This window comes from Urtica dioica, chromosome 8 (assembly GCF_054948205.1).
Source record: "Urtica dioica subsp. dioica isolate 48M chromosome 8, U.dioica_male_clone48M_v1_H2, whole genome shotgun sequence".
NCBI classification, from domain to species: Eukaryota; Viridiplantae; Streptophyta; class Magnoliopsida; order Rosales; family Urticaceae; genus Urtica; species Urtica dioica.
In genome coordinates this window covers 36,157,292-36,172,757 of record NC_142763.1, presented here as the reverse complement: position 1 = coordinate 36,172,757, position 15,466 = coordinate 36,157,292, and the positions used below count along the sequence as shown (strand labels likewise).

Genomic DNA, 15,466 nt, shown 5'->3' with positions numbered 1-15,466 from the left:
AAAGTGATTGACTTAATAACATAAAAATTCACATGATTTATTAAAATAGCCCAATATTTTATTTACATTGTAAAGTAACCATAAACCATTTGAAACGATTATAAAAGGACATGTTTACCATTCATTAACTAATCACGACTAAATAATAAATAAGTAAATACTACTTACAACAGCATGAAAAATCGTGTTTTGTATTTTAAAATTGAAATCCCGAAAATTTAGAAATCCAACAAAACCTCGAAACCACCCACTTTTTGAACCGTTTATAAATGATTCACAGTGGTTTATAATAACCATATGTTTACAATAATCATACATTTTTGTTTATTTAAAATAATTTATAATAGTTTATAGCAATTTTTTGTTTATGATTACAAGTCGTTTTTTTTGTTTGTCTATGAGTATTTCATAGTGGTTTATAACGCTCTTTTTATTGAATAGATCAAGTCAAAACCTTATATGTTCATTCGATAAACATATACAAATCGATCATAAAAAAATGAAAATTAAAAATCAAAACCAATACATTCCATTAAAAAAGAAACACATATTTGGTAGTTCATTTTCCACTTATCACTTTCTTTTTTTAATTTAAAACTCTACACCAAAAAACACGCACACACGATTCTCATACAACGCCATTGTCACGAACGCTTTACAAACGTCGCTCCCTTCAAAAAGCAACGCATAAACGAGGAGTGTCAATGACGAAATAGAGATTAAGCTCTTCGAAAGGCGGTGAGATAGGGTTATGAGCCATAGATTTAAGAAAGTACAAAGTCAAACATCATACATAATTTTTTAAAAGAATAAAACTCATCCAGATTTTCCCTTTTATTAATGTAATTCAGTACCAGACATGAAATAACAAACCCAAATATATAAAACCATATTAACCAATTCTTGGTTCTAGTACTATATCTATATATTTGGACAACGAAAGAAAGCATAAATTAAACTGTCGACTTAGTCCGCAAATCCAACGGTGGATATCGGATGAGATTCGCCGATCATCAAAACACGCAAACATGTCTGATCAAAACCCATGGACCCCACAAGCAAATCGTATAGGTTAAAATTACCAATATACCCCGATCCCGTTTCCATTTCGTTTATTGCTCTTTCTCTCCTCGGCTCAAACAATACCCAGCCTCGCCTGCAAGGCTGCAACACTTTTCTTTTTTCTTTCTTATATTTGTTTTCTTCAAATTTTCGTTCTCTTTCTTATTTGTCGTCGATATATTTATCTTCGCATTCGCTCAGATAGATTCTTCAGAAGGTGAATCTGCTCATTCAAAGACCTCGTCGCAATAATTTATCGCTCTTGTAGCTCGATTTTGAGCTTATTTTCACTCTTAAAATCGTGTTTCTATTCGTTTGTCTACATGCTGATACATATAATCTTGCGTTTCTGCGTGTGAATAAATTCGTGTGGGCTTTACTTATTATGTAATTGCAATCTGTAATTTGTTGACCGGAATGAGGTCGGAGTCATGTTTTGCGTTCATTGAAAGGATTTTGGAAGTAACGCCTGGATTGAACCTTGTTTTTGTTTTGTGGATTGATTGGTTTTCTTGGAGAAAATTATCAGTGTTTTTCTTTTTGTGTGTTTCATTTGGTTTTACGATTTATATGTGACATTGAAATCTGTTATTGGTTCCAATTTGATTATGCCGAGTATAGGTTTTTATTCGAATGGATGGAGACGCTTTTTTATTTATATATATATATTTTTTATATATATAGAGAAAACTTGTCTCTTACTCTGATTTGATTCTTTTCTCAGAAAGCTAGAAATTTGTTTTTATTTTGAATTTAGAATAGCGTGTTACATCATTGCTTATTGCCTGTTTATAACTAGCTGAACTCGAATAAACAAGGAAATGCAAGTATCATTTGCTGAAAACACCTGAACTAAGGGTTATGAAGTTGAATGAATTTGGGTGTTTTTTTTATCAACAGGCTTATGGTTGTTTAATCACTAGTTTGTCATTTTTGCTTTAGAATGTACATGGCAGGATTAGAAAACAGAGATTGTGATAGAATCGGGTCTTACATCTCAATGCTATTATGGCAAATCCATTGTTATAGTGCCATTTATTCGACATTAGATATAATTTTTTTTCTTCTTTCGCCTTTAGCAGATTTTCAGGATGGGGTTTGAGAATAATGACAGTGTTGATTCTGTCAACGAGCCAACCACAAGTGGAGGGGAGTGCAATTCTTCAAACCAAAATGATCTTTCTGCCGATCACGATCCTAGTAACAATGGAAGCAATGATGGTAGAATGAACAGCAATGTGGTTAATAACATACCCAGCTTCCGATATATCTATAGACAGGATGTCGTAAGAGGAGAAGATGGGATGATTGGAATCGTGACAGAAATAGCTGGTGATCCGGAGTCCGATAGTAGCATCACTGATGATGAAGAAGATGACGATGACGGAGATGAGGATGGTGATGATGATGACGGAGATGGCGGCGAGGACGAGGGTGACTCTGGAGAGGTTGGTGATGAGAGTTCGAACAAGAGTGGTGAAAAGAAGAGGAACCTGGGTGGTTTCAAGATCGGCCCTCTTCCTCCTGACCAGGCACGAGTGCTCTGGATGGATCAATCTGAGTCAACCCGGAGTATCAAGGATTTGACTGTTATCGACCGAGGATTCTTACACGGGGATTTTGTTGCCGCCGCGTCAGACCCGACAGGGCAAGTGGGTGTAGTGATAGATGTCGATATCTTTGCCGATATGCTGGCCCACGATAACTCGATGGTTAAAGATGTTTCTTCCAAAGAGCTTAGACGCGTGAGGGAATTCGCTGTGGGTGATTATATTGTTCTCGGGCCTTGGCTTGGAAGAGTTGACGATGTTCTGGATAATGTGACAGTGTTGTTTGATGACGGTTCTGTGTGTAAAGTTATGAGAGCTGACCCTCTCCGTCTCACCCCGGTATCCAAGAATACCCTTGAGGATGGGCATTTTCCTTACTACCCTGGCCAGCGAGTCAAAGCAAGCTCATCAGTTTTCAAGAATTCTAGGTGGTTGTCAGGCTTGTGGAGGCATAATCGTTCAGAAGGTACTGTCACACAGGTCACTGTCAGCTCAGTTTTCATTTACTGGATAGCCTCTGCTGGTTATGGGCCAGATTCAGCTACTACTCCAGCCGAAGAACAGAGTCCAAAGAACTTGAAGCTCTTGTCTTGTTTTGCATACTCGAATTGGCAATTAGGTGACTGGTGCCTTTACTCGTCGCCGCCGCCGCCGCCATCGTCATCCACTCATTTGGATAAGGACCTAGCAAAACTAGAACTTCACGATTCTGTTAATGGTGAATTAGATTCGTCTCAAATGGGAAGCGGGTACGATTCCGAAGATAGTACGCAAGAGGATGCGATTGGGGATAACGAATCCCCGAATCTTAACCCAGCGACTTCATCGTTCAGAAGAAACAAAAATAACAGAAGCAATGCTTCGAATGAATCTAAGGAGCCTGTGCACGAGACGTGGCCTCTTCATCGAAAAAAGATTCGGAAAGTTTTGCTTAGGAGGGACAAAAAGCCTCGAAAGAAGGACGAAGATTTTGAAAGGGCTGTTATTATTGTCAATACCAGGACACGCGTTGATGTGGCCTGGCAAGATGGTACTATAGAACGTGGGTTGAGCTCGACAAGTTTGATTCCAATTGATAACCCCGGCGACCACGAATTTGTCGCTGAGCAGTATGTGGTGGAAAAGGCCTCCGATAACGTTGAAGATGCTCTTGAACCCAGGCGTGTTGGTGTCGTGAAAAGTGTTAGCTCCAAAGAGAAGACGGCTTGCGTAAGGTGGCTGAAACCTGTTTCCAGGCCTGAAGATCATAGAGAGTTCGATAATGAGGAGATCGTGAGCGTTTATGAGCTCGAGGGGCATCCCGATTACGACTACTGTTATGGAGATGTTGTGGTTAGACTGTCTCCAGTGTCTATTCCCGCAGAATCAGCTGCTCTTGAGATGGACTCGGGTGATCAATCGAATCAGCAGAGTGCATCAAATGAAGCCCAAGCACATGAGACACATGAAGACTCTTCAATCAATGCTTCTGAAAGTTTCTCAGATCTCTCTTGGGTTGGGAATATATCTGGTCTCAAGGATGGTGACATTGAAGTTACATGGGCTGATGGGATGGTATCCACGGTATGCGCACACTCTAATTTTAAGCACCCTAACCAAGATTTATTTCATCTCTTTAATTAATCTTCGGCACCACTAGGATAATTCTTGTCCCAGCTATAAATGGTCATGGACACTTTCACTTCCTTCTACAGAAACTCTGAACAAAAACGCTTTTAAACATTTACCACATCTCATCTGATTGATAAGATATGCAGTTTGAAGGTACATAATTCTAGTACAAAATCAGCTAAATTGTGAAATTGAAGTTGAACCTCATCAGTAAACTGCGGATGAAAGGAACATAAAAGCCAGGTCAAAGTGAATGAAAGTATGGGAAAAGTTACTCATTTGATCATTTGGTTAACGCTTAAAACTTTGACAATGTCTTTGCTCTTTCGGAAAAACTTTTTTTTTTTTCCCTTTGATGGTATTTTTTAGACTTTCAACTTCCTCATTTTTCAAAAGTCACTCCTGCCGATTCAGAAAGCTAGTTCTAGATTGTTTGCGTTGATATAATGTTCCAGTCTTGGTATATGATATTATTTTCGTCTTTGGTTTACTTTATAGGTCGGGCCTCAAGCAATTTACGTGGTTGGACGAGATGATGATGATTCTATTTCTGCTGAGAGTGATGTTAGTGACGATGCTGCTAGTTGGGAAACAGTCGAAGACGATGATGGGATGGTTTCCCATGAGAATACTAATGAGGTTTGTATTTCTTTGACGACAAAGCCATCAGTTCAATATATAATTTCCCCACTGTTTAGAAAATTAAAAACTGCATTTAGCATTAGATGATTTATCTTTGGTTACTAAAATAGAATTAAAAAAAAAGAGACAAATTGACTTGAAAATGTGAGTGTATGATTGTATGTATATAAAGAATGCAACATAATGACTATGATGCTTTTGGGCTTGAAAAATTGTCGCAATATCATGTTGAACAAGATGAATAACTGTAAAAAGACGTACATGACGTACTCAATAAGGCCACTACTTATCTGTGTATTTAAAATAATTCATTCCTGACACATAGGGTTAATTATTAGCAGTAAATGAATTAATATTAGGTATTGTTAGGTACTTATCAGCTTTTCTAAGAAGCAGTTGTAACAGTGTATACCTTGTGTCTTTTATTCATATTGACAAATAATAAAGAGAAAATCCATTCTGCTCCGAGTACCTTTGCTCACAATAATATCAACCATTGATCTTCAGGAGGATGAGCAGCAAAATACGTTCTCAGACATGTTTTCCGAATCAGAAGAGGGCAGAGATTACAATACTGGGAGGAATCCGGCACTGTCTGTTCCCTTGGCTGCATTTAGGTTTGTAACAAGACTGGCCTCTGGAATATTTTCCCGAGGACAGAGAATCTCTGAGCCTCTCGATCCAGATTTGAACGATGGAGGTGAAGTACAAGTTCACCATGAAGACGAGATGGAGACTTCGAAGGAAAATGATTGTACCAATGACAATGAGAAGTCTATTGTTATTGATGGATGCCATACTGAGACTCATCACAGTAAAGAGGAGGAACAAGTTGCCCGTGATGCTGAAGAAGAATTAGACACTGAGGAAGATTTGAAAACCCGAGTAACAGATGCTTCCGACTGCAAGGAAGTTGATGACAGCAGTTTCAAGCGCTTCGACATTGCCGTCGATCCCCTTGATCATTATTATTTTGGTACAACTGCCCAGGTAGTCATTTTTTTTTTCCCTAAATCTAGTATTCATGTCCAGCAGAAATTAGTACATTCACCGTAAATAATATGACAAGAGATATATCAGAATCAGACTATTTTTATTTCTCAGATATACATTTCTCGAGAATCTCTCTGTCAAAACTCCCCTTCATGTAAGATTCATAGGTGTAACTTAGCTATTCGATACTGCGGAAATGTTATTTTCCAATATAATATAATTTACCAGCTTCTTTTAGAAAAAATAACATGTTGCTTTGTTGCTCAAAGTCGTCATTGTTCGTCGTCTCTCTTTAGTTTGTCTGAACATCTCTACAATTTATTCAGAAGATAAGCATGGCCCTATGAGTAAAACCCGTGGTTACACTATTTATGTAAAATTGAAAGGACCCCTTTCAAGTTCTTATAATTACAACGTATGGAATGTGCAGACAAATGGAAAAAGGTGGTTTAAAAAGGTTCAGCAAGATTGGGGCATCCTTCAAAATAACCTTCCGGGTAAGAATATTATATTTCCTCTGCAGAATGATTAAACTTAATTGAAGAGTCGCATATCACGAGCCTTTTTTTTTTTTATTTCGCGAAACACTTGCTCACTTGGAATAAAATTTTGAACAGATGGAATCTATGTACGGGTTTATGAGGATAGAATGGATCTTCTGAGAGCAGTCATTGTGGGGGCATATGGGACCCCTTACCAAGATGGGCTCTTTTTCTTTGATTTTCATCTTCCGCCAGAGTACCCGGACGTCCCACCTGTAAGAGTTTCTTTACTTTACGTTCCTGTAAATAAGAAAAGGACTAGGTAGTGCTAAATTAATTTTCTTCAATTCCTAATTTTGCTTTGACGTTGTTAGGACTATATTTATAAAGAAAGATTCAATTAATTGCTTAAGGTAAAAAATAGCATGACTAAGAGTTCATATTAATAGAGGTTAGAAATATCCATTGAGAGAGGAGAAAATGAATTAGTTTTGTCAGACTTCTGTGAGAGTTACCGGTCTCTTGATTACTAGGCAATCATGTATTTTGTATGAGCTTGTCAATGGAGTCAAATGTTGTCCGGCATGCTTTACTGTGTACAGTCAGCATACTATCATTCTGGCGGGTGGCGTATAAACCCTAATCTCTACGAGGAAGGAAAAGTGTGTCTCAGCCTTTTGAATACTTGGACTGGTAGAGGAAATGAAGTCTGGGATCCAAAGTCATCAAGCATACTTCAAGTTCTGGTTTCGCTCCAAGGCTTGGTGCTGAATTCTAAACCGTACTTTAACGAAGCTGGCTATGAGAAGCAGGTCGGGACAGCTGAAGGGGAGAAAAATTCGTTGTCGTACAACGAGAATACTTTCTTATTGGGCTGTAAGACTATGATGTTTCTCATGCGGAGGCCGCCGAAGGTGATGATCGTTTATACCACTTCACTTATTTTGGTATACTTGTTCATGCATATATGTGTTAAGATTTCAGGGATGGGGTAATTATAACAATTTATAGATAGTTAAGGGGTTAATATGGAATAACTAAAAGTTGTATTATATAGGAATCGGGGAGAGCACAAGAGAAAAGCATTGCACATTTAGATTGGGATTCTCGTAGGAGAGTAATCCAGAGCTCCCGAAATATTCAAAATCCGCAATTCTGTCTCAACAATTTGTTTGTGTCATATTTTTCTAATGGTATATCGATAGGATAAGAGCTGATCTATAATGCTGTAGTGCTGTTATATATCTTCAATCAATCATGAAAGCACAAGAATAACAAATGGCTAGCTTGACTTTTTTAAGCCGAGTCTCGTGTACATTGTTTGGTTTTTCAAACCCTAGTAACTGGTTTATGCGTTCAATTGTGTAATCATAGGATTTTGAGGAACTCGTCAAAGAGCACTTCAAGAAGCGCGGTAACTACATACTCAAGGCCTGTGACGCTTATATGAAGGGCTACTTAATAGGCTCTCTCACGGAAGACGCGTCTTTGAGTGATAAGAGTGACACAAATTCAACTTCGGTCGGTTTCAAGTTGATGCTGGCCAAGCTTGTGTCTAAGCTTTTCTTGGCTCTCTCTGAAATCGGAGCCGACTGTGACGAATTCAAGCATCTTCAACGCTCGTAATCGGGGCTCAGTGTCGTCCTCGATGTTTTCATCCAGTCACTCGGTCAATGTAAGCCCATCCGTGTTTTATTTGGATTTCAGTTCTTCATTTCATATAATTTGTAAACTGAAAAACACTCATGTTTTTTTTTTTTTTAAGAAAAAAAATATTGAAACCCTTGACCCATTTTAAACTGCTGGGGTTTCTTGATTTAAATTGTGGGTTTATGACGACATTTTAGCCATATAAAATGAGTCTTTCTGGAATTGGCTTCTAAGAGCTGACTTCTCATTTCTGGAACTTTGTTTTGGGGTGATTTTTATTTAGATGGTTAAACAATTAGAGTCTTTGCGCTTGTTTTTGTTTCAGGATATTCTGTACCAAATCAAAGAATGAAATTTTGACCTGTTTATTTTCATGTTGTCTTGCATTTTACAACTTTTTTTGCTGCCAGATAGTGGCAAATACAATGAGAATTTGCGTTTGAAGTATTTAGATTCGGACTTTAGACCAAAAATCTTGACCGTTGTGAGAATTATTATTATTATTATTATTATTTTTTTACTTGCTGAACGTTGGTAATAATAATACAAGTCACGGATCGTAAGTTCCAAAAAAGTTCAATCTTTTTGTCTAACTCATCTATGCTCCAATTTGTTGCATATTGAGAATTTTGACGGCAAATTAGTTTCAAGATACGTTATTAGTATTACATAAGATCAGCACACCTTTCAGGGACTAAATTATGAAGGCAAAAAAACATTAGAAACTAGTTAATTATCTATGTAGAAATAGTCGAAAGTAACCGCTTTTCGTAATTTTTTCAATATATATTAGTCGTTGAACCTTTTAATTTTCATAAATAATTGTTTTAAATAACAGTTAACCAGATTTTAATAGTTAACTAGATTTTAGTAACCGTTCATCAGATTTTAGATGATCATATTTCAATTAACTATTGATCAAATTTCAATAACTTTTAACTAGATTTCAATAACAATCATTCAGATTTCAATAACAGTTAATCAGATTTTAATAATTGCTGACTAGATTTCAATAATTGATGATCATATTTTACAAATTGTGGCTAAATTTTTGAAACACGAGGGTATTTTATCTGAAAAAAAAAAAGAAACGGTTACTAGTAAAATGTTTTGAAAATACGAGTAAATATGAAAAATGACGCGTGTGTATAAATTAGTTATGAAATATGAAAAGTGATGCATGTTTTAAATTAGTTATGAAATTTTTCAATAGTAATCGCAATAAAAAAATACAAATATACATATTTATATTTAGAGGTATAAAATCATAAACTGGATTTTCAGGGTTTTCAGTATTTCACTGCAATAAAAACATAAACTCAATAAAAACATAAATTCTATAAAAGATAATAATAAACAAGCTATTTAGTGGTATTTTATTTACTAATCGTCAAACGTATAAATAATGAGAAAATTACATTACTAGCACGTGTCTAACGTCATTTTTCATATCTCACTCATATTTTTTTAAATATTTCGGGAATAACTGTTTTCTTTTTCTTCGGACAAACATACATTTGTGTTTCAAATCTGGCAACCTTTTAATTTTGTGATTATGGTATTTTGATTTCTTATCTTTTTATTTAGACCATTTTGGTCCCTTAACCTATTAAATTTGTAGCATTTGATCATTTTAATCGACTTAAAACATATTTACAAACTTAAATAGCTTCTTTATAATTTTAAAAATTATCACTAAAATAAAACAATGCACAAAAAGTCTAATTATCTTTAAGGCTCTCTAGCAATATAGCTAAATTGAAATGTTGAAATTGTAATTTAACCAACGTTTAATAAGTTTTAGTCAAATAGACCATTTGCTGATACGGCAAAAATTTTAGCATTTTAAAATTCGTTTTTGTCCTTGTCTAGAGTTTTTTTAACTAGTTGATTTCAGAAATTAAGAAAAATAAAGTGATTACTGGAATCCAGCAATTTAGGTAACTGCCATTATTAATTACAAAGAAATTCATAAAAAAAAAAAAAAAAAAAAACTTGTAGACGAAGATGAAGACAAACAAGTTACAATAATTAATTATTATTAATGAAAATAAAAAATTACAGTAATTATTCAAAATTCAGAAGTAAAACCTGATAAAACATGAAAAACAAAATTTTACATTCGATGGAATCATGGAAAGGAAAAAAAAAACTTGAATCCATACAAAACAAGTGTGCTTCCGCATCTCCATTGGCCAACATATGATGGCGCACGTGGCAGCCTCCGATTTGCGGTAGTAGTGGTTCATAATATTCTCCACAGAATAACAGTAAATACTGATTTTTTTTCTTCCTCGTTGAACTGATATGCGAATGAAGCCACAAAAACCATAGCACGACCACATGAGGCATCGTTTAAAAATCAATTAGTCTCTCAAAGTACAGTGAGACAAGAAAACAAAACAAAGAAAAATAGTCACAAAGAGAAAGAGAAGGAAGGATATTAATAATAGGTAATATATTTATGAATGGCTTCTATGTTAATTAATTATTATTTATTTATGTATAATCAAAGAGAGAAGTGATAGTCAAATGCGTTAACGAGAGTTACATGAAAAAGGAGAGAATGAGGGATTTTTCTTATTTTTGGGAAGAAGGTTTGAATGAAAAGTAATTCAATTTTCATACACACACTACAATAGAGAGAGAGAGAGAGAGAGAGAGAGAGAGAGAGAATCGCATAGTTCAATTAAAAAAATAACTACCCACTATAATAATGGAAATAAAACGTGTAATTAATTAACTAAACAATATAATTAATTTAAAAAATATGATCTGAGTTAAGGACATATAAGGCCTTTGTAAATACTAATTAAGTGTCAACTCATTGAAGTGGCATCTCTATCAATTTTCTCAAACGTTGACTAAAATACAATCACAACGTTTGAAGTGGCTAAATTTGTTATAAATCTCTTTTCTTTAATCTTTATTTAGTGTTTTAATGGTCAAAATATAATTTTTTTTTTCAGTTTCTTCTATAAAATAATAAGATATTTTAGTTTGAAAATATGTGTAAGCTTTTAGGTGTTAAAAAAAAAGAAAAAAAAAGAAAAAAGAAAAGAAAAGAGCAACATGCTACAAAATCAATAGTTTATAGACCAAAATGATAAATAAATAAAAAATAGTGACCAAAATATTATAACGATAGAAGGTATGAAACTATTTTCATTAAAAAAAAAAAATTAAGGCCTTATTATTAATTTTCGCTTAAGACCTCGTTATATCTTGGGGCCCTGATACAGAAAGCCATCTTTCTAAACTTTTATTGATTTATTTAAAAATGTACCAAGCAGTTTTCAATAATCTTTTACTATGTAATTAAATTTTTTGAAAACGATGAATTGTTTATTTCATGAAAATGGTGAATTATTTATACATAAGTCAAAAAAATTAATCAAATTTAGTTTTTGAGAACTTTGATTATTTTGTTAAAAACTTAAAACTTTGATTATTTGACTAATCAAATTAATTTCAAAGGGCTATATTGTACAAATTTTTTTCTTATTTAAATAATTATATTAATTCCTCATTCTTTCTTAACTCAAATTTCTAAAACTTCTGCAAATATTTGTGGGGAAAAATATTGTTTTTTCAGTCCGTTATATTAGAATTTTCAACTTGTTGCTGTCTTTCCATTTAAAGGGCAAAGGTTATCTTTGGCATAAATCCCTCGCCCTGTTGAATCCATGAGCTTTTAAAAAAAAAAGGTGGCCTATTTACTATTATTCAAATGACTTCTATTCTCATTTTCTTTCGATCTATTTATACATACTGCTAAAACAGACTCTCATTCAACTTTCTAGTGTCTTTATTTGGTCATTCAAAGTTCCCATTGTATTCCAAAATTTATTTATTTACAGCGCAAGGAAATGCTCAATTTAAATGTAAATTGAGAAGAAAACAGCCAGTCCAAAATTTAGGCACTTAGATCAAGTTTCAAACTATTAAAGATAACAGCACAAAGATCTTGTAAAGTTTGCAATAGCAATGACATCCAGTTCAGGCTCGATCGCTAACTTCGCACACAGAGTATAAATGGAGAAGTTTTCTGTCATTGATTGACGCTTGTAGCCCAAGCAATCAGTTCATTCATGTCCGGAAAACTCTCTTAACAAACCCATCTAAAGAACCTCCCATCCCGGCTCCAACAGCTTCAGCCAAGTACTTTGCCTGAAAGATTTTCGAGCACAAGGATTCAGCATTACAGATGTTCAACCTCTCAAACGGAAAGAATCAGAAACCATTTCAACAACATGTAAGGTGTCACATATGCGACTATTTCAGTAATTCAATAGTAGATATATAGCAAGTACCTCTTGGATGGTTTTCTTGAAATCGAAAGCGTCTCTAACTCGAGCATCCAAGAAAGCCCATGTATCACGGAAGTCTAAACAAACCATGAGCTATCGAATTAGTTATACAACATCGTATAGCAGAGATTATCATAGAATCACATGTACAAACAACTCAGTGTTAACCATGCAAAGAAACCTGTACACACAAAACAAGGGCCAAAGGATATCGTGAAATTCCATTTACCAGTGGAATGGTCGGTAAGCATGTAGATCTCAGTTGTCGAGAAAATTCCTCCGAGAACAGTTCGCTTCACATACCAATCCGTATCGGAGGCGCTGTCACCGGCGGCGTGCCAGATTTCGTCAACAAGCATTGCCCGTTGTTTAAAACTCGTTGGGACATTTGTTGGTAATGCCTGTACATTACATTATCAAGCAATGTTTTTGCAAAATTATTATTATTATTAGAAGGAATATATGAGAAGAGAGGAAGATACCTGGATACTAAGAGCTTGTGGCCATTTATGGATATAAGGAGCCTGCATTTCCAGGCGAATTCTGACCAGCTTTGAAATTCGATCACTTGGTATCAAAAGCTTCAATTCCTCTCCTTCCCCGGATTCTATTCTATCGATTAGCTTTTGTAAGCACTCATCCATGAAAAACTGCAACATAATTCAGAGCAGAGAATAATGTCAAGACCAACGCATACTAGGATAATTATCTCAATTGATTCCAACGCTTGAAACAACAATCTCGATTTATTCAACTTACACACTGCCATTCATATTCAATTTTGTCCCTGATTTTTTAGGTTCATTTTTTTTAATGCTATAAAGTGTGTGATTTAATTTAACAATACGATCTGCTATATATGTTGGAGGTTAAGGGGCCTTCTGTTTTGCGGCTAAACTTTTCTTGACTGATAATTACTATTGGTTAGTGGCCACAGAGAAAGTGCTGCAAAAATGGAACGAAGACCTAAAAAATGTGGAGAATAGAATACACACGTACGTATATAGATATACCTCGACAAGAGAAGCTTCTTTCCGCGGAAACGAGCCAACTATAGCAGGAGACACACCAGCGTCTCTGGCACCGGCGATCATGGCGGACTCAGTCCATCCCAATTTCAACTGCAACCAAAAATCACTTTTAACAATTTCCGACAACGCAAACAGACAGTAAAGCGATAGAGAGGTGTGATGGCACGGACCACGTGGAAGAGCGAGGCGCGAAGCACCCGAGCTTGCTCGTCTTCGTAGTCTGTTGTCGGACTCGGTCCCGGCGCAGAGGAGGAAGAAGACGCGGATTCAAAAGAGCTAGGGTTTTGGTGGTGGTGGTGGTTATGGCGTGAATCAGGGGTTTGGTTAGAGAAAGATTGAGTGTCCACCGAAGAGAAAAGGCGTTGGAAATGAGGGAATCGGATAACGGAGCTTCGATTTCGTAGGGCAGAGAGGCCGATGAGAAGCTTCTTCGCCGGCATGCGATACATTTCGAGATCCCGAACGAATGAGTTCTGTTGGAGAAGAAAGAGAAGCGAGATCCTCAACTCTTCTTCGAGAGTTAATAGCAAAAATAACAAACGAGTGTTATTTTGAAGTTACACGTCGGACCTTTTCAGTCGGGTCTACGTGTATTCTTCTAATCAATTTATAATAGGAAAAGATTTTCGGCACGACGATCCGAAAACGATCCACTCACGGATTGACACGTGGATGTTCAGTGCCACGTGTCAATCCGTGAGTGGATTGTTTCGGATCGTGAATCGTGCCGAATAGCTTTACTAATTTATAATAGGACGCTCTAGCAATTGCCATTTTGAAAGATTATAATTTTAATATAATCAGCATTTTGAAATTTTTAATAGCTAACACATGTTAACTTTTTCACTTAATTTCCCTTAATTATTAATTTTCAGAAGTAAAAAAAGAAATTACAATCCCACAAATTAAAAAAGTAGTTACCTAATAAACAGATTAAATTTCTAAAAAATGCAAAAAAGAAAATCATAATCTTGCTGGTTGGATTCGAAATCAATGAAAAAAAATGTGTAAATCATTTGTAGTCAAAATAGAAGAAAATTCGTAATTTTGAAAAATTAGTCTCTGATTATTATTAACATAAATTAACTAACGATTCAGAGCATATTAATGATAATCAACACAAATTAACAAACAATTCATAAAGCTAAAAAGTCTGAAACCATAGAAAACCAAACGTTAATTTCCAAAAATTAACTGCCGATTCAAAAACCAGTAGAAAAAAATAGGACTAGTAATCTATTAACGATAATTTACAATAATTTCCAATGACGAGCAATGTACTACTCAGAAACCATACAAATCACGAATCTCATCGGAATCTCTGTTGCCGTAGCAGTCAATATGACAACGAATGGGCGCTTCTAACCCCATATATTGCTCCTTTATCGCCGCGAGCTCTCTCTCCTTCTCTCGCTTCTACTTCCAGTTGTCTTCTTCGCACTCTCTATCGCGATCGTGGTGGCTGTCAGAGTGCGAAGATAATTTGGCTAAAATCATCGAACTTCTGTGACAAAATCACGAGGTTGTTTTTGTTGACCTGTTTCCACTCAAAAATCTATTTGATTTGCGAAATTTCGACTTCGTGTTCCATTACTGTTTCAAAGAGATTTTGGAGAGAGAGTGAGAGAAATTAGAAAAATGAGAGAGAGATAGAATAGAGAGCGTGAGATCATATTAATTAGGGAGATTTGAATAAGAAATTGGTTATTTTTAATTTCAAAAATCTTATTTAATTAACTAATAAAAATAAAGATAATAAGGGTATAAAAATAGCTGCCACATCAGCCTAATGGCTATTATCTTAAAAAAAAGTTGGCTAAAATGAAATTCACAATTTTCAAATGGCTTATCTGGTGACAATTCTCTTTATAATATGGCTTACAATTGCTAAGCCGCACCTCCAATTTTACCGATTTGTACGAGGTATACCATGATTAATAACGTAATATATCATACTCGCATCAGTAAATCGCAGAAAATGGATATCCTGCAAAATATTTAAACAATAATAAAATAAATTAATATCAATGATATTTAATATATTATAAGCTATATATCATCAATCAAAATTAATGATATTTAATTATCATTATTAAAAATATTATAATAATGATGAATATAAAGGATTCATAAGT

At 35.1% G+C, this 15,466-nt stretch overlaps 2 protein-coding genes across 3 annotated transcripts; one reads left to right on the top strand and one right to left on the bottom strand.

The window, feature by feature from the left end:
- The first annotated feature begins 1,137 nt into the window (after positions 1-1,137).
- UBC23 (ubiquitin-conjugating enzyme 23) lies at positions 1,138-8,364 on the top strand. 2 transcript variants are annotated; one of them, XM_089622949.1, is made up of 8 exons: positions 1,138-1,279; positions 2,145-4,175; positions 4,722-4,862; positions 5,373-5,855; positions 6,289-6,355; positions 6,476-6,615; positions 6,943-7,254; positions 7,715-8,364. In XM_089622949.1, the coding sequence occupies exons 2-8, from the start codon at positions 2,154-2,156 to the stop codon at positions 7,964-7,966; spliced, it is 3,417 nt and encodes a 1,138-aa protein (XP_089479075.1). In that variant the 5' UTR covers positions 1,138-1,279; positions 2,145-2,153; the 3' UTR covers positions 7,967-8,364. The 2 variants fall into 2 exon arrangements, with proteins under 2 accessions (XP_089479075.1, XP_089479076.1); XM_089622950.1 differs by having other exon boundaries at positions 2,142-4,175.
- Positions 8,365-11,797: 3,433 nt separating this feature from the next.
- Positions 11,798-13,905, bottom strand: LOC149389560 (ubiquinone biosynthesis COQ9-like protein). Its single transcript, XM_089621755.1, has 6 exons — positions 13,502-13,905; positions 13,314-13,421; positions 12,783-12,950; positions 12,530-12,701; positions 12,304-12,377; positions 11,798-12,160 (listed from the first exon to the last, which is right to left on the bottom strand). Exons 1-6 carry the CDS (start codon positions 13,778-13,780, stop codon positions 12,080-12,082), a joined length of 882 nt encoding a protein of 293 aa, XP_089477881.1. The 5' UTR covers positions 13,781-13,905; the 3' UTR covers positions 11,798-12,079.
- Positions 13,906-15,466: the final 1,561 nt, after the last annotated feature.

Bases quoted from the DNA above. Each gene is read 5' to 3' on its own strand.
- UBC23 (XM_089622949.1), top strand. From the start codon at position 2,154: ATGGGGTTTGAGAATAATGACAGTGTTGATTCTGTCAACGAGCCAACC. The intron at 4,863-5,372 runs GTTTGTATTTCT...ATTGATCTTCAG, and splicing joins CCCATGAGAATACTAATGAG to GAGGATGAGCAGCAAAATAC. The intron at 5,856-6,288 runs GTAGTCATTTTT...TGGAATGTGCAG, and splicing joins ATTTTGGTACAACTGCCCAG to ACAAATGGAAAAAGGTGGTT.
- LOC149389560 (XM_089621755.1), bottom strand. From the start codon at position 13,780: ATGTATCGCATGCCGGCGAAGAAGCTTCTCATCGGCCTCTCTGCCCTA. The intron at 12,702-12,782 runs GTATCTTCCTCT...TGTAATGTACAG, and splicing joins CACAAGCTCTTAGTATCCAG to GCATTACCAACAAATGTCCC. The intron at 12,378-12,529 runs GTAAATGGAATT...TGGTTTGTTTAG, and splicing joins GCTTACCGACCATTCCACTG to ACTTCCGTGATACATGGGCT.